Here is a 24,319-nt window from a genome sequence, read left to right on the forward strand (position 1 = left end):
AGTCAAAACTTTAAAAAGTACGGTCTCTGGCCCCAACTCTTAGTATTACATACCGCATTACATACGCAAGTTACTGCCCAAAGAAGTTTTAAAAAATATTGCTTCCGAGTTCTAATGTTTGTTCACAACTCTCAAGCTGTAACTGCTAGTGCACTGAAGTTTTATTTGTTATTTCCAACAGCGACGTTCATATGGCAGATGCCGTTTTAGTCAAGAGTTCCACGAAAGTTCGTCTGGTCAGGTAACATGATGAAGAAATTGCGGTCACTGACCAAGTCAACTTGGTCAGTTACCATCAACGTTACTACATAAAGAATTTAAGAGCGTTGGTTACCATTGGCTTGGTCCATTGACTTGGTCAGTGATAGCAATTTTTTCATAAGCATTATTTATTTCCTTGTTATCTTTTGGCGCTGAATGCCAGCGGTCCGCGAGTTCCGCGGCGCATGTTTTGCGTTGCGGCGAGATGGTGCCATGCTGTGTGGCGCTTCCTTCACGCGCCGCTACCCGCCGCGGTGGCTTAGCGGTTATGGTGTTGCGCTGCATAAGCATGAGGTCGCCGGACCAAATCCCGGCCACGGTGGTCGCATTTCGATGGAGGCGAAATGTGTGTCCCGTGCATTGGGGGCACGTTAAAAGATCCCCTGGTGGTCAAAATTAATCCGGAGTCACCCACAACGGCGTGCTTCATGATCAAATCGTGGTTTTGGCACGTAAAACCCCAGAATTCAATTCATTCATTTTCTAGCTGGGCAGTGTGCTCTGTCTCCCTGGCGTCTTTCGCTGCCTGTCTTGCGGCCTTCAGCCAGTGCTTTTCTTCCAACTGGGCAGCGTCCATATGGACCAGTGCACAGTATTGTCACGTAGTGACGGTGAAGAAAGCAAAACGGTGAATGGCGAAACTAGCATTTTATTGGGCGAGCTTGTGCCAAAAAAGCAAGTTATTTATGCCATCTTCGGCTGGTCGTTTCTGAGCGCTCTCGCGAGCGGCGTTGTCTTTGGCTGGTTGAAAGAGGGTACCCGCTCTGCGTTCGGCTGGTTCTTCTCGATTGTCCTCCTCCCTCTTCGAGCGCTCTGAGGCGCTCCGATCCCTGTCGTCAGAAAGTGGACCTGGAAAAGCCCTAATGGTGAAACAAGAAATGAAATTGATTTCATACATTCTGCTGATCCCAGCATAGTGCGGGATGTAGAAGGGACATGTAGGATAAAGTGCAGTGATCATAGGTTAGTAAGGGCTAGGATTTACCTCAAGATGAAGAGAGAATGAGTAAAATTGGTCAAGAACAAACAGGTCAATCTAGAGACAGTAAGGAAAAGCAAATTTAGGCTGGTACTTGCAAACAAATATGCAGCCTTAGAACAGAGAGATGAAGATGACATAGAGATAATGAATGAAACCGTAACTAGGCTGGCTTCAGAGGCAGCAATTGAAGTGGGAGGCAAGGCACCAAGGCAAACAGTAGGCAAGCTCTCATCCCAAATAACAAAGGACCTAATAAACGACAAAGAATGAAAGTGTCCAGCTCAAGAGATAAGATGGGATTCGCGGAAGTATCAAGACTGATCAACAAGGCGAAAATAAGTGATATTCGAAACTATAATGTGAGAAAGACTGAAGAAGCCGTAAAAAACGGACGTAGCCTGAAATCAGTGAAAAGGAAACTTGGCATAGGACAAACCAATATGTATACACTGAAAGATAAGCAGGGTAATATCATCAGCTATCTCGAAGGTATAGTAAAAGCAGCGGAAGAATTCTATACTGACCTGTACACTAACCAGACCAGCCAGGGTACCTCCATTAGAAAGAGTAATGAACAGGATACTCCTCTTATAACTAACGATGAGGTCAGAAGGGCCTTGCAAAACATGAAACGAGGAAGAGCGGCAGGAGAAGATGGAATAACAGTAGATTTAATCAAAGAGGGAGGAGACATAATGCTTAGAAAACTGTCGGCTCCTTATACGAAATGTCTACTGATTGCAAGGGTCCCAGAAAACGGGAAGAATGTAAACATTATACTAATACACAAAAAGGGGGACGTTAAAGAATTGATAAATTATAGACCCATTAGCTTACTCCTGGTGTTATATAAAATATTCAACAAAATAATCTCCTACAGAATAAGGGCAACACTGGACTTTAGTCAACCAAGGGAACAGGCTGGCTTCAGGAAGGGATACTCTACAATGGATCACATGCATGTCATTAATCAGGTAATCGAGAAATACACACCTCCCTATATGGCTTTCATAAATTACAAAAAGGCATTTGATTCAGTAGAGATACCAGCAGTCATAGAGGCATTACGTACCGTAAAATGGGGTTGCTTTGTGACAGATTTCGTATGTTTTCATTCTCCCACTGAACAATTATCAACATAAAGGCGAATGAACAGTGGCGTAATGTTGCTAAAACCTTCCCTCGTACGACGGTATGTTCTACAAATCGGCATCTTTAGTACAAACGGCTATATTCAGCTTAAAAGCTGTCACAAAGTTGCCCCACACAACGGAGCAACTTTGTGACGACATTGTTTTTGGCTGAATATGATTAGGAAGAAAAGGGCTGGCATAAAGTTTCCCCATCAAAAGTTTATTTGCGTTATCTACAATAGGTGTCTGCTCTGGCAACGTTACAATTATATTACAAATTATTCATACATGTACCTCCTCAATCAAGATCTTTTACCTCAATGATGCCTCACTTGCCTACCGGCCTAGGGGATGCAATTGTGTTCAAAATTTCTTCTTTTGAGTAGAAAATAGCGCCTTCACGGTCCGGCCATCCCCAATTCTTTTCGGTCCTCTCCATAGTGCTGACGATGTACCCCTCAGGTTTGACTTCCATTATTCTTCCCGTGAAAAGTTGTCCCTCGAAGTTTACTATGATAAAGTCAGCATCTTTGAAGATGCTTTCTCCGGAACCCGTACCGCGGACCCTCGGGACGTTGCTAGTATTTGGAATCACGGAAGTGGTAGGAGTGTGCGTTTCCGATAGGTTGTCAATACTTCCAGAGAGTACTTCGGAATCACTTGCATCTCCTTCCGACCACCTTTTGTTGTCGCCGTGCTGACCATCTGAAGACGATTTGCTGTCACTGCTTTCTTCTGCGCTGTCGTCCTCAAGAGAAGACCTCTTCCTAGGTCGTCTAGCTGTGATACCGGAGGAAGAGCTGCCCTTCTTTCCGGTTGTCGGTTTTCCCGTCCTGCTGGCTTCTTCTACTTCGGCAACCGATATGCTTTTCCCCGCTGGGACGTTGAGCATCTTCCTCCTCTTGGTGTCCCGCTTTCCAGTCACTTCTTTTCTTCCTTTATTTAATTCTTCGAAGAAGACATCCCCTGCGACGTCTGTCATGGATTTCAAGATTTCCTCGAGGACTGATTTAGGAAGCTGTTGGAGAACCTCGGTCTTGTCCAGGGGAAAAATCCCGGTCTTTCGGAATGCTGACTTCAGGTTTGTTTTAATACTTTCCTCCAATTTGATCGTCATTTTTTTTTAGTAGACAGAGCAATTCGTCCTTTGGCACGGATGTGCAGTGTCTTCCAGAGGTTGACTCTTTCCATTGCGCCAAAAGTGAACGCCAAATTATTTTCAGGCTACGAAAAACGGCGACATATCGAGAGGCTGCAGTAGATGTCACATTCGGTGGGAGTGCGATGAACTTTACATTATTTTCTTCGCACAGACGAAGCACTTCGAGGCTAATGTGGGAACTCAAATTGTCCCCGAGGAGAGCTTTTGAACCATCTTGCTTTTTCAATATGGGGAGCATAAGTGACATGAACCAGTCTTCGAAAATTTGGTGATCGAACCAACCAGATTTCGTTCGATTATACCGGGCCCCCTTTGGTCCATTTTCTGTCCATGTCGACCAAAGCTTTCTTGCTTTGTAATTGATCTAAAGCGGAGCCAACTCTCCCGCAGCACTTCCACAAACTATAACCAAAGTATAGACTTTTGATGCGTTCTGAATTTTTTCTGGATACTTGGCTCCTTTTCTAGTTATCACTTTTTGGCTCCCTGGATCATCCTGTACATTTATTTGTTTCGTCGTAGTTCCAAATGTTTTCGTCCCGAATACCATCTAGCTCTTTCTCAAGATGGTCAAAAAACGTGTCAATCACTTCTGCACCCATTCAAGCCCTTGCATATGGGATGTTTTTTGACACGCGTTCAGAGAGGATATCTTTGTGACGTTTCATGAAAGAGTTTGCCCACTCCTTACCGGGAAAGTTGCCGTCTTTGAAAGCAGACATTCCCGTTCGGTCGAGGTACGCCTTCACCACACAACGCAAGTCAAACTTTGTCATTGGGAAGCCAAATGAAGACATTGCGATTGCATGATCAATCAACCTCTGCTCCTCCTTTTCGGTAAAAACAGGTTGACGACCAACTTTTTGAGCCGGTCGATCGACTAAACCCCGAGCCTGTTTGACCTTCAACCAGAAGGTGTTCCGATGAATATTGCACCTAAGAGGAAAAACAGACAACACATATGACATAGATAACGGTAATGCGTAGGTAAGGACCTAAAAACAAGAAAAAGAAAGATGTTTTAATAGTACTCACTAATCTTTCAGTGCTGCCCTCAATGACAATTTCTTTGAAAGGACCAACTGAACGGCATTATTCAACGTATCTTGGGTATAATTTTGGTACGGCCGTGCACCAAGCTTCCTTTTATAATTCCTCAGCTCTCTTAAACGCTGCAAAATCAACAAAACAACATATAATTTAAATTAAAATATTGAAGGACGCTTAAGCTTGGCCTTCAAGAGTAGAACGCGATAGCATTATCGCACGCCGTTCGCACCGCCCACTCATTCACCTATCACGCGGTGAGCGCCGAGCAACGCAGCGTTCGGCGCGGCAACGAAACGTGCACCTGAGCAAGCGGAACGAACCAAAGAACTAGGTGTCTCGGAGGGAGAAACGATCTACGCTAGCCAAACGTCGTGATCGGCACGGAGAGCCGGGCCGCGACGCACCATGAAGGCGGACGCGATCATGGGGCTGACGCCTCGGTGGGATCGTCCTCTATCTCGCTTGGGAGCACCACGCAGACGCATGACTCCTCGCCAGCAGCACGGCACACATCGCAGGGGACGCTTTCCCATCAGACGCGCTACGGCGCAGCGATCACGCAATTAAGAGGCGTTCCGCATCGGACGCTGCACCTAGGAATCGCGCTGTGAGCGGAAAGGGGAGCCGCGTCGCCTAAACACGAGGTTTCGAGTGACGCACGCTGGAAGTTGGAAGGGGAGAGAGCGAGAAAACTTATTAAACGAAAGGGCATTGGGGCATCCTCGCACCGTTCCCTGCACGGCCCCAATTGATGCGCTTAAACGAGACGAAGGGGAGAAGCGGGCGAGTGGCGCGCCAACTGTCGGGGCAGCGCCGTACATTACGAGGAGGGGGTCTTCTGTGTTTGCCGCAAGATGGCTCTGCGTGTGCGCCAAGCGCAGAAGAACTGTAGCGGAAATGTATTTCGCTACTCGTTTAACTGCGACTTCTGTAATTTACATGCTCGTAATTACCGATATACACCACAGTATAACTTTGTACGGCACGTTTCTAAGGCAACACCGCATTCACTAGAGGCGCTTTTGTCGCGCTTTGAACCATCGAACTCATGGCTGAGTGGTAGCGTCTCCGTCTCACACTCCGAGACCCTGGTTCGATTCCCACCTAGCCCATCTTGCAAGTTGTTTTTATTTATGAATTGCCTTCCAGGATTTTTCGCTCACGGCCGATGCCGACGACACCGGCTTTTCTGCGACACGAGCTCCTTAACGCTGTCGCCTTAAAACAGAGTGGGGTAACATTGTGACAGTTGGCGTGTCACAAAGTTACCCCGCGAACCATCAACATTTCAAACATGACTTGACTAAATTTATATTACAGTTTATTTTAGCCTACATATTCACAATCAGAAGTACAGTGCTCACGGAATGAAACGCGTCAATTTAGGGCTAAGTAATGCGCATACTTTCGTTTCAACCGGCTGCAGTTCGTGTCACATCGACGTAATTGTGGCGCGTACACTTACATCGGAGTCCTCTTCACCTTTGGTGACCAAATTCCTAGCGACATGACATGGTGCTCTCGCGTACTTTGCACATATCTAGGGTTCTACTAAATGCTCCGTGTCCTATTTCATTCCGTGAGCACTATACATACCTGTTTTCGCTGTTTTTCTCGTGCGGACGGGTCGAGACGCAAAGTTTACGGTGCTTCAACAATGCGCGCTAAAACACCATTCGACCTGTCGGCGTCTAGAGCACCGCCTAGAGTGGTTCTGCTCATGGGCTCTACCGCTCCGGAGCGCGGGAACTTCGGCCGGCTGCCGCTAGGTGGCACGGCATGTCAGGCGAGTTTAGGGTGCCTCGATGCGCGCGCCCCCGCGCGCATCGAGGCACCCTAGGCGAGTTTGTTGAGTGGCTCGTAGCTTTTCGGCGGCGCCTGGTCGTGGCGCGAGATTTAAAATATAAAAAACCGAGTGCTAGTCACAAGGTAACCCCTGCAGTCACAAAGTAACCTCATTTTACGGTAATCAAGGAGTACAGACCGCTTACGTAAATACCTTGGAAAATATCTACAGAGTTTCCACACTACCTTAATTCTACACAAGAAAAGCAGGAAGATGCCTATAAAGAAAGGGGTCAGACAGGGAGACACTATCCCTCCAATATATTCACTACGTGCTTGGAAGAAGTATTCAAGCTATTAAACCAGGAAGGCTTAGGAGTAAGGATCGACGGCGAATACCTCAGCAACCTTCGGTTTGCCGATGACATTGTTCTATTCAGCAATAATGCAAACGAGTTACAACAAATGATTGAGGACCTTAACAGAGGGAGTGTAAGAGTGGGATTGAAGATTAATATGCAGAAGACTAAGATAATGATGAATAGCCGGGCAAGGAAACAGTTCAGGATCGCCTGTCAGCCTCTAAAGTCTGTGCAGGAGTACGTTTACCTAGGTCAACTAATCACAGGGAACCCTAACCATGAGAAGGAAATTCATAGAAGAATAAAAATGGGGTGGATCGCACACGGCAGACATTGTCAGCTCCTGACTGGAAGCTTACCATTATGATTGAAAAGGAAGGCGAACAATCAGTGCATTTTACCAGTGCTGGCATATGGGGCAGAGACTTGGAGACTGACAAATAAGCTTGAGAACAAGTTAAGGACCGCGCAAAGAGCGATGGAACGAAGAATCTTAGGCATAACGTTGAGACAGAAAATGAGCGGTTTGGATTAGAGAACAAACGGGTGTAGACGATATTCTAATTGACATCAAGAGAAAAAAATGGAGCTGGGCAGTTTATGTAACGCGCCGGTTAGATAACCGTTAGACCAATGTTACAGAATGGGTACCGAGAGAAGGGAAACGCAGTGGAGGACAGCAGAAGACTAGGTGGAGCGATGAAATGAGGAAATTCGCGGGCGCTAGTCGGAATCGGTTAGCGCAGGACAGGGGTAATTGGAGATCGCAGGAAGAGGCCTTCATCCTGCAGTGGACATAAAACAGGCTGATGATATATATATATATATATATATATATATATATATATATATATATATATATATATATATATATATATATATATATATGGCACCTGGTGAAGCTGCATTACTTTCCTTCATTACTGACCTTAACAACGCCGCACCGTCATTTTCCTTTTCCCATTCCTATTCATCAATCAGCATAAACTTCCTTGACGTCTCGGTATATCTGTGCAATGGTAACTGAACGACAAATCTTAACAGAAAGCCCAACTGACCGACAGCGATATCTGTATTTCAAAAGCAGCCATGTCAAACATTGCAAAACGAGCATACCATACAGCCAAGCTATCCCGTTCAAAAGAGTTTGTTCGGACGACAGTGATTCCACTCGCAACTGTAACCAGCTTCGTAACGCACTAACCGTACAGAAATACCCTTCACAAATAATTGACGATGCCCTTAAACCTGGCTCGACCGGAAAGAACTGGTCTGCACGGACAAGCGATCGGCGCCAATTTCACGAACTAACCTTATCCTAACGCACTCTGCATCTATTCCTAACGTGTCGCACATTCTCAAGAAGCATTATAACTTACTGACACATAGCGACCGTCTTAAAAACATTTTCACGGAATCGCCAAGAGTGGTCTATCTAGGAATCTGCGTGACCTAGTAACATCTTCCAAGACTAAAGCGATTGCTCCTGCTGGTTGTCATCCCTGCAATAAGCCCCGTTGTAAAGTTTGTACACATATGACCACATCAAGACTGCTAGAAGCACAGCATCCAATTTTTCTCTTAAAATCAACGGCGAATCTACTTGTGACAGTACTAACATCATCTATCTGCTTGAATGTTCAGTATGTCCTATGCAGTATATCGGTCAGATCGAAACATCTTTTCGTATCAGATTCAACGACCACAAAGTACACGTTAACAGCTTACCGCACCTTCCATTATCTAAACATGTTCGACTGCCAGGCCATACGTTTGACAACATCAAAATAACATTAATACAATCAGGTTTCAAATCGCACCATGATCGAGAAGTACGAGAAGCCTTTCTCATTCATAAATTTAACTGTGTCATCCGGTATCAACGAGAGCGTAGGAAAAGTGTCGTGCCGTTCTGCCATATCTTGAAGTATATGTTCTTGTACAGAATTGACAAACCATGTTAAATCAATTTGTTCCTAGTTTTTCCATGTCGCAATTGATATCATTCTGAAACTTCATGCACAAGCATCCTGATACCATAATGATATTTCACAGACATCATTTATCGTGCTTAAGTTATACTTACTGCTGCACTTTCTATATTATTATTTGCAAGTGTACACGCGCATGTACTGCTGATTATGGCCATGTGCGCATGCCCATAAAAGCGGGTGCGCACTAGTATCTGTGTTTATTCAGACGAAGGCCGTGCAACGGCCGAAACGTTAAAACATTAAAAATGCAATTTTCGTAAGTGTGCTCATTCGTTTCTTCAACTGCCTATGCACCGGGCCTACAGAACTTTCCTTCAATTATATATATATATATATATATATATATATATATATATATATATATATATATATATATATATATATACATACCAGTAGATTACCTTTCTACAGCACCAAAAACACCACTCTTATAACGATAAGACGTTTGGTAAGACAGAAAAAGCGCAAGAACGAAATACGGGTGGCGACGCCTACTTAAGTTCCCGCACCTGGGGGCTGTGACGTCGTGGATTTTGATGCCATCTTCTAGGGCCTACTAATTATATATAGCGGTACAGATTGACTACATTGTGTTCTGAAGGAACCAAATATTAAGCATGGCAAGTTTCGGGAACTTTTACTCAGCCAACACGGCCCAAATGCGAAAACATACTTTGGAATCCCTGACGTCACGCTGACGCACCGGCGCTGGGGTTTCGGCGCGAAATTCAAATACTGATACTTGCACCATCATTTTCTCATCTAATTATCAAACTATATTTTTTTAAATGACTGCCTGCAGGGTTCTCAAACAATGCTTCATTATTCTAAACTGATTTATTGTTTCGCTTTAGTGTCCCTTTAATACGGTGTTTGCTTTCATAAGTCGATACTTCCGAGTTTCATGCTGTTTGAGAATAACTGCCTGCGAACGGATTTTGTTTTCCCGCAGATCCTATTGTGGTCCGTAAACTCGCAGTCGATGGGGCGTAGTTGGCTCATCAGATACGGTTCTATAACTCGATAATACAGCACTGTAACTGTCTGTCGCAGCTTACGCAAATGCGTAAAATGTCATGCCACATAACTGGTATCACTTCACATCCGCCGTCGCAACGTAAGAGCTACCATAAAATGAATAAACAGCGCAAAATGACGCATGTGTTATGCCCTGGCTCTTGCGCTTTTCCTCCTTCATCTTGAAGCATCAGGAAGTTGTTTGTAGGCATTCGGTGATAACCAGCGTAACACGCTTGCTTGCCAGTCCATGCGTAGATCGGCATACTCGCTCCACATTGACTTCACGGGTTTGAGATAGAGCACGAGAGGCGAAGGCTGCAAGAGAACGTGAATATGAACAGGAATGACCGTTGGCGAGTGTGATGTAGTTGTCGGTGAGTACTGCAGGTGAGTGTCGGTGAATATGCGTGGGCGTGAAAGAAGCGTGAGTGCATATGAGCATGTATGAGTGTGAGTTCGTAATGCGCATCGTTGTAGTAGTGCTATGGTGTACTGAAATGGGACAGTGTCTCGTCGGTACAGCAAAACCGGGAGAATCGGGGACGCTTCTGCGATGACGCCACCAGCTGCGCGCTGTGATCAACCGGCGTGCCTAGCGCGCGAAATATAAACGTGCAAAACCTTCTGCATTTATGAACTAAAACGCTCTATTGAAATTTATATAATTCACAAAAAATAAACACTACAAACTGTTCGGATACATCAATAACGGTGTCTAAGCTTGCACGTTTCCAACCACAGATCATGCAGTGTTCCTGATCGTCTGCTCAACGTTTTGGCTGCAGAAGACAAACAAACACTCGTCAACTCATTCAATTCGGTAAGCACGCATATGTTTTTAATATTTCGAAACATATGACGATAAGAATTCCGGAAGGAGCACCTGCACTGTGCCTGGTAGGTTGCGTGGGATTCCTTTCATGTTGCATCAGCCAGAAATGCGGTCCCCAGGGTTCACTGAAGAAAACAAACAAACAAACAAACAAACAAACAAACAAACAAACAAACAAACAAACAAACAAACAAACAAACAAACAAACAAACAAACAAAAAAACAAACAAACACGTTTACAAATCCAGCGCTTCCCGTGCACATAAAGAATGTGCGAATGTGGCAGGAAAAACCACAGCAAGCAATCAGCGAGCTCCGTACGTACATGCACGACCTCCGCGACAACCATAACTGCAAATCCCGGAGGCCCTGTGTTGCACCATTATTTTTCCTCTTGCCAGCAATGACTCCAAGCTGTAGCGGCAGGTGGCGTTGCAGTAGACCGGCGTGCTTCAGCACCCTCGGCCTTCATCGCAAAAAGAGGCACGCTTTCGCGGCTGAACGATGCACTGCCCTATTCTGTACACCATTGTAGCGTCGCCGGTGGCGCTGCAGTACACAAATGAAACAAAATTGCCCTCAAAACAACGTGTACTCTGCCCTTAAAAAAAAGCAAACGAACATAAAAACTCGACTAATGGTTTCAAAAGGGTTTCAAAAATATCTGATTCACGTTGCTACAGCCGTGGAAATCAAACATCAAATATGGGTGCGAGAGTATGCGAGGCAGACGGCTCCTCCCACTCCAAACGGTGGAGGAGATGCAGAAGCAGTAAGAGAAAGCGCGCGTTGTGATGTTGCTGTAGTAATGGCAGTAGTAGCAGGACGGTGTTTGTAGTGACCGCCGGCGTGAGGAGTCGATACTTTGTGTTTTCGCGGTGCCATGTCCACCTTGCCCGTGTGTGTCTGACTGTGTGGTTACCCGCATGACAATGGAATGCACCGTGCGAAGCATGGCCGATGCCCAACCTAGCGAAGAGCAATCTGTTGTTCCGGAGGGACGCGTCGAAAAAGGTTCGTTTGCAAACATCCTGTCAAAAACTTCCTTTCAGCTCGAGTATTTGATATCATAGGCGCACTGGCACTGCATGCCCTTCGTTGTGTTTTGGGTTTGCGTGCGATATAATACGCTGCGAAGAAGCGAATCGAACCGTTCTAGCTCCTTGTCGGCTGCGTGACAGCAGCACAACCACTTGAGAGAGCAACTTCGATGCATGCTCGGTCGTGTTTAATTACGTTTATTCCTGTCGGGTTTTCAGACCTCGCGCAGTGACAGGCGCGCTTCGCATATGCGTCGACACTGATGGCAAGCCTTGCAGTGCGCCCCGACGGCCAATGTCAGTAAACTCTCGGAGACGCTCTATTCACTGGTCTCAGGAGTCGCACACGCGCGTCGTTCATGTGGCAACAGTGAGAATGAACCCAAGAAGAGAGTTGTACTGGTTGTATCGAGAAAGCAGAGAAGCGTACGGTTTCGTTGAATATTGATCATCGCCGCGCGAACAGACGCTCTATTCGTGAACGAAGGTGCTGGCTGTCCCGCTGCACGCGGCTTGAGAAGCCAACTTATCGCGCTTGTCTCGACAGTCTCGGTCTCTGGGATGCGGCAACAAGGGAGAGGCTGGTGAAGTATCCTTCTTTTTCCTCTCTTTGCTGTTTCTTACAGAACGACACTTCCGTTCACGCGTACTAGTTGAGGCCACAGGCACAGGATCTTGCTGGTGACAGCCGATCCATCAATCCTTCGAGGAAACAATTCTCCCAAGCCTATCTTGCTGTGAAGCAGACACGGGAGAACAGGTGCGGTACCACGCGGCGATCGTGGTGGTCGTGCATTGCCTGCAAGCGCCGTATTTCCCACTCGCCGTCCAGGTGGAAATCCACGCTTTTCTAGCAGCGCTATTCTTGGCACGCGGCCGCTCGTCGGCTGTGCTTATTTTCGAGAGCAATTCCCGAGTGGGACGTTCCGTGCTGACCGGCTATGGACATAAACTGATGCAAGCAATAAGGAAGTAAGCGAGCTGGCCGGCTGGAATCTTGGTTGCGCAAGGATACCCGCGATTAAAAGCGTGTTCACGCAGCTTGGCACGTATGCTAATGAGTCCTTTCTTACAGCACTCGTCTTGTGCGGCGCGGAAAATAGAAGCACAAGACTGAGCGCGCACAGGCATCGCCGTTTGCGTCATAATTTTCCGATGCGGCTGTCGTTGGGATATGCTTAGGGAGAGGTTGTGTGGAGCGCAGTCCAATCGTTTACATTTCATTGTGGGAGCGTTGTTTGAATACATAAGGAGAAGCAGGAAGTGCATGTAGCAAAAGGTTATTAGCTCGCGACACATCTATGACACCACGAAAGCATTCGTGGTTATGGGAGTATGTTCACTGGATCACACCTGTGCCTGTGCCGAATGTGTACTGCGTAGAAAGTTTGACACGCTTCTATAATGGTGACATTTGTGTTTTTGTTTAATGCAGTAATGCAGTTGCGTTGGTGCTTGAGTTGAAGCGGCGACTAAGCGTTTTTGCTGCTCTTTCGCTACAGCCGTGTAGAAATTATGGAACTGCCTTCCCGCCAATCCTGTTTCTATCACGAATAATGCTTTGTTCAGACAATCTTTATTTGCAGTGTTTCACTGTACTTAGCTGTGCCATATAGCGAGTCATTTTGTTTGTATCACGCGGTTTTTGTTTTGTCGTTGGTATTTCTTGTGTATTCTCCTCTAATGGTTTCTGCATTACCGTTTCCTGTTGTATAACTTACCGTTCCTTTGTAACCCACTTCCCTCTACAACTCTTTCGCGTTTGAGGGTATTATGAATGAATAAATAAAATAAATAAATTCATTCAGCACGTACTTCTCTTTTTGCGGCGAATCTACTAACCTCTGACCTGTATGCAAGTGCGCGTGTTGGAAACGCTCTGCATTTTTGGCTCCCGTGCATAAATTTAATGAAGCTATAATTGAAAAAAAAAATCTTACCATTTCTGGCTGAACGAATGAGCATGTCTTGAAGGCAACACACTGCTTAACATAAGAGACTTCTAATCGTAAGTCATATTCTGGTTCAAGGGCAACTGAGGCCCAGGAAGCCCATAGGAGTGCTTCATGAGACCTGAAAGGGATTGCACATCGTGGTTTACGTCTAGTTTCTGTACTGGGCTGAAATTTTTTGTTTAGGCAGTTCTCATTTCACATTGAATCAAAATGATGCGCATGATTGTTTTGGGAGCAGTTTAAATAGTTGAAATTTTTTTCCTCCTGAGAGAAGAAAAAAAAAAAACCACTAAGTTGTCGATATATGTATTTAAATTGCATACACGGCATCAACCACAGTTAAGACGCTCAGCTTTCTTATGATGAAATCGAATCTCTAAATAGCATCACGTTTGAACCCAATATCGGTGTGATACAGATTTTGGGAAAGTCCAGGTCAGAATACACCGGGTACAATGCGGTATGTTTCGGGATTACGTGAACGCTCACCCGAGCTGCGTCGGATGATGCGAATTTTTGCGCCGCTCTCTCTCACAGAATGGGGCGCATGCTGTAAGTAGGAAATACGTTCCGTGATGGCTGCGCTCTCGAAAGAGAACACGACGCATGCTCTGGAACGCGTGTGGACCTCTGCACCGCGCCGAATGTGCACAATGCCCTCTGGAGCTCCGTGGAAGTCGCCGCAATACCCTATTGACGGCTGTAGTTATCCGTGACCTCCCGCAAAAGCATTGCAAAAATTGCAGGGAAGGTATATAGAATGGTAGAGAGGAGGCGGGAGAGCAGGCAGAAAATGGGTAGAACCGACGCGAAACCCTTGGCACTCTTCGCTCGCAACTCGCATACATCGGGGGAGGGCGGGAAAGAGAGAAGGCGAGGAAACGATACTTGGGTGCTTCGATGCGCGCGCGTGCGAGGCACCTTAGCTACTACTATAGTTTTAGACACGGCAGTGGTTGCGGATAGGAGGAGGAATAAACTTTTATTTTGGAAACAGTATTCCGGAGTAAGCCCCGGTTCTACTCTCGGTGGGAGGCCTCCTCATTCCAGGAACCCTCTGGCCTTCGCTGCCTCCTTGGCCCTGGCGACGAGGCGTCGTTGTTGTGCCAGGTCCTCGGAGACGAGCTTGGCCTCCCACGTTTCTATGAGGTCTTCGCTTTGTCTGGCGTTGTAACAGTCTCTCGGTGAAGGCAATGCGTCTTTGTCTAGATGCCATGGACATTCGATGATCAGGTGCGCTAAGGTGTCCGGTACGCCGCACATTGGGCAGTGGTATCCTTGTAGCCTTGGGTACAGTCTATGCATGATGATTCCGTGGATGTAAGTATTACTTTGCAGTCTTCTGAGTGTAGTGCTTTGTTCTTTGTTGAGCTTTGGGTGAGGTTGTGGGTACACCCTGCGTTCCAGCCTGTGATGTTGAAGGATCCCTGAGTACGTGGTGGGTACGGTCTCTGCCTCCGCTGACGCAGACCGGGCGTCTCGAGAGTAGGAAGGGTTGGCCCGGCAGGTGTGGCCTCGGGCCGCGGCATGTGCCGCTTCGTTCCCCTCCAGCCCCTCGTGCCCAGGAACCCATGTCACGCAGGTGTAGGGGACCGGCGTACTGCGGTGCTTCAAGATCTTCAGTGCTTCTGTCGACACGCGACCCTTAGCGTAGTTCCTGACGGCTGCTTGAGAATCGGAGAAGATGAGAGCTGCGTCCATGCACGTGGTAGTTGCTAGGGCGATCGCCGTCTCTTATGCAGTCTCGGAGTTTTGTGCCCGGACTGTGGCAGACGCTAGCTCTCTGCCCTGAGAATCTACGACGCTCAGGGCGTAAGCGTTTCTTTGCGGGTATTTGGTTTCGTAAACTGGATAAATTTAAGTTCAAGGTACGGTACGTAACGTTTCTGCTGTTTCTTAAAAATAAACACCATGCAAATTTGCCAAGCGGGCAACTGACGCACGGCGTGCGGACTCAAAGCCGCAAAGTGCCGTAGCGTCTTGGCGTCGCACTTCAATTGAACACTTCTGTGCCCGCCGTGGTATTTTTGCGGCTAAGGCATTGCTCGAGGTCGCGGGTTCGATCCCGACCGCGGCAGCCACGTTTTGACAGGGGCGACATACAAGAACGCACGTGCACTTCGGTTTAAGTGCTCGTTAAAGAGCCCCAGGGGGTCAGAATTAATCCGTAGTCTGCCACTACGGCGCGCCTGATTATCCGATTGGGGTTTTGGCACGTACAGTCCCATAATTCAAGTAAATTTGAACACTTTTGCCACGATGCATGGACCGTGTGAGGCAATGACAATACTAACCTAACCCGCCGTGGTTGCTCAGTGGCTATGGTGTTAGGCTGCTGAGCACGAGGTCGCGGGATCGAATCCCGGCCACGGCGGCCGCATTTCGATGGGGGCGAAAACACCCGTGTACCTAGATTTATGTGCACGTTAAAGAACCCCAGGTGGTCAAAATTTCCGGAGTCCCCCGCTACGGCGTGCCTCATAATCAGAAAGTGGTTTTGGCACGTAAAACCCCATAATTTAATTGTTAATACTAACCTAATCGGACGTTATGAACTTTGGCGCACGACAACGCCTCAAGCAAACACGTCTCGCTGTGTGTTCTGTATACTACCAAAGTCCTACTCTGGTACTATGAAGACAAACAGTAGTGGTGCTTGCAAGGTAACATTTATTACCAACTCGCCTCTTCCTTGCTGCAATAAATGCTGAAGACACGAAACATTCGCCGTCAGCATCACTGCTAATTATCGTCAGTCAAAGCAAACAGCACAGTATGCTTCGCTTACGTTGTTTCCCACAGTGCGTGGATCCTCATCATTTTCTTTCTCGAATTTTCGCGCTGCTTCCATCGTGTCAGAAATGTCTCCTCGACAATAATGAGAGAAGAACGGCCCCGAAAGCCATAAGCCAGCCTATAGTAATCACCACAAACGAGAACGAACGCCTTACTTTCACTTTAGTACTGTGGCTTTCGCTTGTTACAGGAAAGCCTTGTACGAAAGCCCGATTATACGAACAATTTCTAAACTACGTGTCCCACAGGACATTCGGCGGTACAGTGCACTCCACCAGGCGACACACCCCTACAAATACCGACTTCGGGAGCGCCATTTTTTTTTTATTTTCGCGGTGGGTGCGTGCGGTGGGTTTCGAACTTGGCACCTACCGTAGCCGCGGCTGGCGTCCTGTACACTCAGCCACAGCTGCGGTACGAACAATTTAAGCGGTCCTAAGTCATTTGTATGAATGAGATTAGGCTTTGGATTAGGATTAGATTGGGGTTTCAAAAATATAAATTATGAAAACAATAAACACGTTAGGCGTCTTTCTTGATGAACCCATTTATGACTTCCTCGCTGGAAAACTGCCCCAAGTCGTGGGCGTAGTGTACTGCCTTTAATATCTCCCACATATGGAATTTCTAACTTACAGTGCCCTATATTTAAATCGCTTATATTACTGCTGTTTTGTCTGGGACACGGCGTATAAAACTAATACACACTGTGCCTCTATCCTGCAGAAAAGTAATAGTACGCTTGATATAACAAGCTGTACGACGCTCCAACTTTGCCCCTGTTTTTGGATTTCAAGATTTGTTTGCCAGTGCCACGCCGTGTGGCAATGGCATGTCGCACGGATTTCAAACACGCGGTAAGCAATGGTCGGAAGTATGGCTTGCCTACACAAACTCGTTGCAGCTTATGACACTAGAAGACTTGAACAACGGAGAGCTTGGCATTCGAGAACTAATCAGTCAGCAAATGTTTCGACATTCGCCTCCGAATCCATTTAAAAACCTTGCCTTACAAAATATAGATTTACTTCTGTCCTAATTGGGCTTACAAAACTACTTCCAGTCATATGAAGCTGCTTTCTTTTTTGTTGCGTTTATGCATGCGCTGTTCCCACAGTGCGTGGGAAGGCTTGCCCAGTTTTTGCTCTACTCTGATTACTGCATCCATGGGCCCTATAACGTAAAACTATTCCAATATGTTTCTGTTCCAATCTCCCGACGTCAAATTTGCGTAACCACCAACGCAAGCACCGGGCGGTCACCCGCAGGGTTGTCTGAACAGACCAATCAAACGCTCTCCTCGTTCATAGGAGGTCACTTTTGTTTGCTTCAAAAACGAATAACATTGCCTACACTGAGCGGCTTGTCGTATCTAATTGGCTGACAAGAGGCGAGGAGAACGCTTAAGTGGGGAGGGATTCGATGGGGCCGAGCCACTGCACTGAAAGTCGATAACCGAATGAAGAGGGCGGTGGCGGCGTCTACGATTGGTCGGCTTTCCCTTACTTAGCTTGCGGTGGCTGGTCGAAAATCGCGGCGGCATGCAACGGGAGCTCAAGAATGACGCTAAAACGGAGCCTCAGCAAAGAAGAGTTGGCAGAATGAGGGGGTAAACGTGCCGAAAGTGCTCGAAAACGTTACACGGCCATGCAAGAAGTTTTATTATACGCAAATACACCCATGCTTTCCGGCAGGTGCGAGTAGCCAGCGTCTGAGCGATCGGCGGCAGCCATCTTTTATTCCTTTCGGAACGGGGCAGCCTGCGGCTATTCCGAAGAAAATTCAGTTCGGCATATTAATGCATCTTTATCGCGTACACGTCACTTTGACGCGGTGAGTTCTTGCGGTTTTGTGACGTCGCGTGACAGGCAGGTGAAGTGGGTGCAGCCCGAAAGCTTTTTACCAATAGCCGAGGGCTAATGGCGAAAAGGGGTCGAATCAGAAATAACTGTTTTTCTTTCTTCTGTCAAATCATGCATAATCAGTGTGTACACATCATATCAGATGGGGAGGTATCGCGGTTTTCGTGACGTCGCGTGATAGACAGGTGAAGTAAGGGTGGTCGAAAAAAGTTTTTGACCAATCGTGGAGGGCTGATAGCAGAATTGGAATAGAAAAGTTTGGAATAGTTTTACGTTATAGCGCCCCATGTTACGTTTTTTTTTTGCAGCCTGTTGTACCACAAAACATGTGTGACAAATCAGTACTGCTACCGTAGCAATCTTTGGGATATTTCTCAGTGTATACTGATTACGTGTTTTCTTTTTAATCAAGTGCACTATCTCTCCCGTATTTCTATACATACATGTTTGTAAACCGATATCTATTCCTCTATTTTTTTATCTCTCCCTTTTTTTCCGCTTCAAGTGTGCGCCCGCTGTCATGCCTTAATTGGGCTTCCGGGCCAGTCAGCGAGTAACTTTTACCTAGAACCCCATTATAGAATTTCTTTTAACTTTATGGGTAATTAACTAATTAATTAATTCATTCATTCACCCAGACATCGTTCTGAAGCCTATCTTTTACACCTCTCTAAAACCAGCTGAGAGCTGTGTTCGTTGTCTGGTTATTGTCATTGTCCCGTTCAATAACCCGAAAGGGATGCATTATTTACAGCGCATGCCGTTGTCCGATTAATTGGCGGACACTTTCTTTACAGGAAAAAAAAACGGTTAGTTCGCGGTACCTGTGTTGGATTACGCAATTATTCGTAGCATCTGTACTTCTGCAGTGTGCGCTTTGAAGCGCACGTCATCTAATGACCAGTGCATGGATGACAGTACTTGTGAAATAAATAAAACATCCGATTACGCTGGCTATAGAACGGGTGGTGAGGCGGACGCACGGGCCGCACCGCCACTGCCTCCTCCGTCTTCTGCAGGCCTCGTGTGTGCGGCACTTGTTTATTCGCTCGGCTGCGCCGGCGCGAGCGGCCGTGCGTGACGCCCGCTCTAGCTGCGGTGGTCCTCGGATCGCCTCCTTCCCCTCTTCGCGCCGCACCGAGAGTCACCTGGCGCCTCTCGCTGACCTTCTCGTCCACGCTCTGTGGCGGGGAACTACGCCATCGGTCGGCCAGTTGTTCCCTTCGGGACACATGTGTTCTTTCCGGAGGGTCGGGGGCGCCCATATGCTTACGCCACGCGGCGTTCCTTCTCTGCGGAGCACGAAATCAGACGAGTTCGATTCCTGCCGGCGGCGACGAAATTCCACTGCTGGGGGCGGAACGCAAAAACGCCCGTCTGCTGTGACGGAGGCGTTGCGTCCCCCGTCCCATACTGGGAGCTCTCGCGCCCTGTTACGTTCGACCTGCGGAGGCTGGCGATCTTCGGGGAAGTGACAGTCCCCAACCGAACGGCGCCACCATGTCTAGGCGCGGTCGGCGGACCAAGTATTGTTAGGGGATTCGCCGTCACCGTTTGTTTGAAGCGGTGGAACTCCTGCAAGAAGGTGTTTTGCGGCGCCGTCGCACGGGTCTTAGAAGTCGTCAGTCAATGCACAGACGCGGCGGCCACTGTCTGCGGAGTCAACTCTGGGATACAGAGGCGTCTGCTTGGGGCAGGACCCGTTTCTGCGAGAACTCGCTCACCTCAGTGTGGTCAGTGAAACCGGCGCAGAAGTGAGTGTGTAAACCCTTCCCCTCAAAGGCGGGTCGGCGACGATGACTTTGGACGCTCCGAATTGGTCGACGCTTGAGCAGCCGTTTTCCCTCACCTAGGGATCTAGGGAGGACAGAGTGTTTATAAGCAGCCGTGGCGCAGGCTGCGGAGTGTGCATTCCTCTTTCAGTCATGCTAGATTGATGAACTGTAACGTTCTCATGAAGATACTGTAAATAAATCCCATATTCCTCGTTCTCGATGAGAACAAGTCTCTCCTTTCAACAACGTCCTCAGCGTGGATAATTTGGACGACGGCATGGGCCAGCTGTCATCTATTTCATGCCCGACCCCAACCTTTACAGCGCGTACACTCTGATCAGTTATACGAAAGGTTCAGAAATAACCAAGCATGAGTCACTACAGGCGCTATCTGCCCTGCGTTCATAGCCCCGAGTTTCGATTGTGCGCATCCGCACTGCAACCGGAGCCATTTCTTGGATATACGCTAGGCCCCTGAACGGCTAGCGCCATGGCATTAGCAGCGAATCGGGATCAGCGGGCGTATTCCTGCCTGCTGTTCTATGTATGCAACCGCGCGATCTGCATGTCAGTCTGCATTTGATGGTTAAGTGCAGGGTCAATGAAGACAGGGGGAACAACTGCACACGTGGAACCGAAATCATTGTTGTGGTTCATACGTAAAAGATGGAAATACAATGAACAACAGTGTTCAACTCAGCCTTCTTCTTCGTCGTTTTTTTGTGCTTAGGACTTGTTCTTCGCTGTGCGGCAAATATACACCCCAAAGGGTGCAACTGTTTTTAGAGTGTACACTCTAAGAAAAGTTTACACGCTTTGAGTCGTATCTTGCCACGCATTAATAAACGTCATCTGTCTTGTCCGCATTTCCTTTCTTTAACGCTGCGAGCCCGGTGCTTCCCAGTGACGAACGGCTCGCGCGTTATCAGCATGACTTAGCATTCCCGACAGGAAAGTAGCAGGCACCGCGTTTTCAAGAAAGGAAAAGCAAGCAAGGCAGATGACGATTATTGTTGTGTGGCAGATATACACCCCCAAAGGGCGTAAACTTTTTAGAGTGTAGGGTACCGACCATGGGACATTTAATTTTATTGTTATTATTTTTCTTGAGCTTCTCAGTTTAATTTAATTTTTATTTATTTAGTTGATGTACAAGTACTCTCAAAATCGCTGTTATCAGTTAATTGCCAAATGATTCGTTCTAAATGTTCGCCTTTAACCCTTTTGGTATGTTGTTGAGTGTTGGTTTCAATCTATCCAGTGTGGCCAATCCCCCTCATGGGTACGAGCCATGTTTTGAGACAACAATTATTAAGACGATCCATTAGCAACCATCCTGTTGTTGCTATGCGGACACGTCTCGTTAAGCCTACGGGCGCCAGAATCGCCGAACGATCTCAGAAAATGGACGCGCTATGCGCTCATAACTAACCTTTCAAGTGAGTTTAGAGAAAGCTCATTACAATAGTTACTGTTGACCAACGCGAGTGAGAACGTAACCGTCACGAGAATTCACGCTGAAGCGGGAGCCATGGATGCCGCCATGTTTGACAACGCTATTTCTTAGCGTCCGTAAACATTACGATCGTTAAAGGGACTACTAAAGGTTACTATTAAGTCAAGTTAAAGTGCTAGAGCAATGTTCTAGAACGGCTAAGGCGTCAATATAATCGCGAACAGAGCTTTAGTAACCGAAAAATTGAGGTAAATGCATGACAAGATTTGAGACCCCCCAGCGACATTCCGGTACTATAGCCCGATGACGAAGGCGCTCATCATAATTTATGTCACTAATAATCAACTACTCGCATTAAAAAGATAATTTCATTAGATTATAAGACGGAAGAAAATGCTACTTGTCTAATTCTATTCGATTCTAAGAAAAAATAACATTTTGACGTTAGCCTTCAATAGTATGGGTGGTCGAAAGGTTTCGTTTTCGCTCGACTCTGCGCGCTCGACTCAGCGCCGCGCGCGCTTTGGAGTTTCAGTTGTTTCGTTATTGTGTCGTGCTGCGCTGTTTCTGCTGGCTCGCGAAACTTGCATTTGGAACAAGCAGCGAGAATACCACGTCCATGTGATGTCGTGGGATGCCCGAACGGTCCGCGGAACTTGGCCAAGGGCAGTTGCAGCGGCGAATCCAACGTTACTTATCACTCCGGAGAGCCGGTGTCTAGGCCGCCGTCGTAGTAGTACGCAACGACGCCGGCAGCGCGAGCCCTCAGCCGCAGGTCGCGCTCATCAGTGCTTAAATCGCTGAAGTCGAGCCCAGCATCGCGAGCCAATGTGTCGTTGTCAGGGCCCATTGCGACGAGCATCGAAGTTGGCGTCATAGGAAAGGACCAGCGTATCGTCGCGCGCTTCTCCTTCCGCTAGCCACCATACTTTCGCACTGCTGTCGGCTCTGTCTTGGCTCTGTTTCTGGCCGCGCGTTTGAGTTTTGCGCAGGAAAGCCATAGCGCCGTCTGCGGACGCCGTTATACTCACCGACGGCGCAACGTCACTATGAGACCATGACGTCCCCACTCCTCGATCGGAGGGCGGGCGATTTGAACTTCTCTTTACGCGGACGTTTCAGAACGCATTTTCTCTTAAAATAAGTCTCTTCTTGGCACGAAACAAGCGTTTTGAGGTTTCTGGGATGGTATTTGAGCAGTCCAAGTTGACTTAATATTAACGTTTAGTGTCCCTTTAATCTAGCAAAATAATGTACGTTATCATGGCGCACGTAAACCACTGAAACCCACTAACGCTCGGAGCATGCGACGTGAGGACGACGCTATTTCTTTACGTACGTAATGCGTTCACGTTCGGTTGCAAACGCTATTTTAACACTGTCTAATGACAAGGTCACGTAATTATGACGGCAGGTGCTGGGCCAGAATGATGAAACAGCGATACAGCAGGACAACAGGCGATGATCCAGAGACATGTAAGGGCTTGGTGCGGAAGTATCGACGGGCGCAGCTTCGTATCCCTTGGTATACATCGGGCCCTGTTGTAGTTTGCGTATAGGTTCGAACACGCGCTTGCGATCGCACCGTTCTGCGCCGCCTGCGCTCGCAGTGCCCTCGATGGCGGTCAGGGCGAATGCTCGGCCAACGCGTTCTGCGACCGGAGGCGCTGTGGTCGGCCGGCCTTGGCTTCCCTGGCGGCAGAACGACCTTGCCTCAGAAGGCGAGGAGGAAAAGGCCTTGCGTTTCGCAGAAACCAACGTCTTGTCGGGCCGGCCGAAGGCGTGGCGCTGCCTTCAGTCGTGCCATAGTGTCCCTTGAGAGCAGCACAATAACAGCGCGCAGGCGCCCCGTCACGTGGTATTTTCTCATATTTCGCGGGCTTTCTTTGGAACGCGGAATAAAGGACCGCGTGAGATACATCGTATTGGAAACAATTTATTGAGAGGTTTCTCAAGGTGCTCTGCAGCTTTGCGTATCACACTTGGAGTCTGCAGCTAATAATTAAAGTTGATTAATTAAACATAACTAATTCGTTAGTTAAGAGGAAAATAAAAGAAAATAGCCTGAGTAACTCTAGGCCAGTGCCAACATTATGCATTCGGTTCAACTCGCCCCCGGAGTGCCTTTCATTTTTAAAGCTTTGGCTCAAGCTGTGTGGGACAACCTGTATATATTTGCGTTTTGCTAAGGCGCTTCAAGTGGGAGAAAACTTGGGAAGTTTCGGACGCCCCTTGGTGCCGCATGTAGCTCTGCCAGAGTGCACGGCGAAAACCCGCCTTCTGTTGTCTCGTTTAAAAATAATAAATATGTAACAAGAGAAGTGGTTTAAGGTAATAGTAGTAATGATCATGGTGAAGGTCGATTTGTATTCTTTGATGCAGTCGTTACAAGTAAAGTGAATCAAGCGCTTGAGTGAATGGGCTTTAATTGCTAAACACCCTAGCAGCGTACGTGAACGAGGCAGAATGCCTGCACGTGCGCACAATTCTCTTTCTTCAGAATTAAAGCAGCAACGGCTTTCTAACATCACATACAGTGGCGATTTAGCGACAGAAATGCGTCGCACGTATCTGAAGTGCCGGGTACATGATTTAGACTGCGCTTACCACATGGAAAAGTTTTGCTTAGGAGCTCACTCGACACATGTCCTGCCTCTGAGAGGAGCGAAGTGCAATTGGCGGGGGTCCGGAGCATACCACCGTCAGTTGCACTATATATATACGTGCGTGCCTTCTCGCGTCTATGCATCAGACGCTACAGCTTTGGTGTTATTGTCCATTCGTCGCACTTGTCCCGGAGGAATGATTTCGGGCGGAGCTACCAACGACATTTGTTTTGCGCTCTCTCTCGGCA

General features: G+C 47.4%; 1 protein-coding gene and 1 long non-coding RNA gene across 7 annotated transcripts in view; one reads left to right on the forward strand and one right to left on the reverse strand.

Moving 5' to 3' along the window:
* Window positions 1-913: 913 nt before the first annotated feature.
* LOC129382145 (uncharacterized) overlaps window positions 914-24,319 on the reverse strand; it is a 36,621-nt gene continuing 13,215 nt past the window's right edge. The window contains exons 1-4 of one of the 2 annotated variants that reach the window (XR_008610226.2): window positions 13,562-14,134; window positions 4,574-4,710; window positions 4,230-4,474; window positions 914-1,121 (exon numbers count right to left, since the gene is read on the reverse strand). This is a non-coding gene — a long non-coding RNA (uncharacterized lncRNA). Of the gene's footprint in view, window positions 1,122-4,229; window positions 4,475-4,573; window positions 4,711-13,561; window positions 14,135-24,319 lie in introns of those variants that run through there. The other variant, XR_008610225.1, reaches the window with a different exon arrangement.
* Window positions 11,307-24,319, forward strand: part of LOC126520926 (uncharacterized) — a 122,325-nt gene continuing 109,312 nt past the window's right edge. For 3 of the 5 annotated variants that reach the window (XM_055065622.2, XM_055065625.2, XM_055065627.2), the window contains exon 1: window positions 11,308-11,595. In XM_055065622.2, coding sequence (XP_054921597.1) covers window positions 11,508-11,595 — 88 coding nt within the window. In that variant the 5' untranslated portion in view covers window positions 11,308-11,507. Of the gene's footprint in view, window positions 11,596-24,319 lie in introns of all 5 variants that reach the window. The other 2 variants (XM_055065621.2, XM_055065623.2) reach the window with 1 other exon arrangement.

This window comes from Dermacentor andersoni, chromosome 3, assembly GCF_023375885.2.
Source record: "Dermacentor andersoni chromosome 3, qqDerAnde1_hic_scaffold, whole genome shotgun sequence".
Lineage (NCBI taxonomy): Eukaryota > Metazoa > Arthropoda > Arachnida > Ixodida > Ixodidae > Dermacentor > Dermacentor andersoni.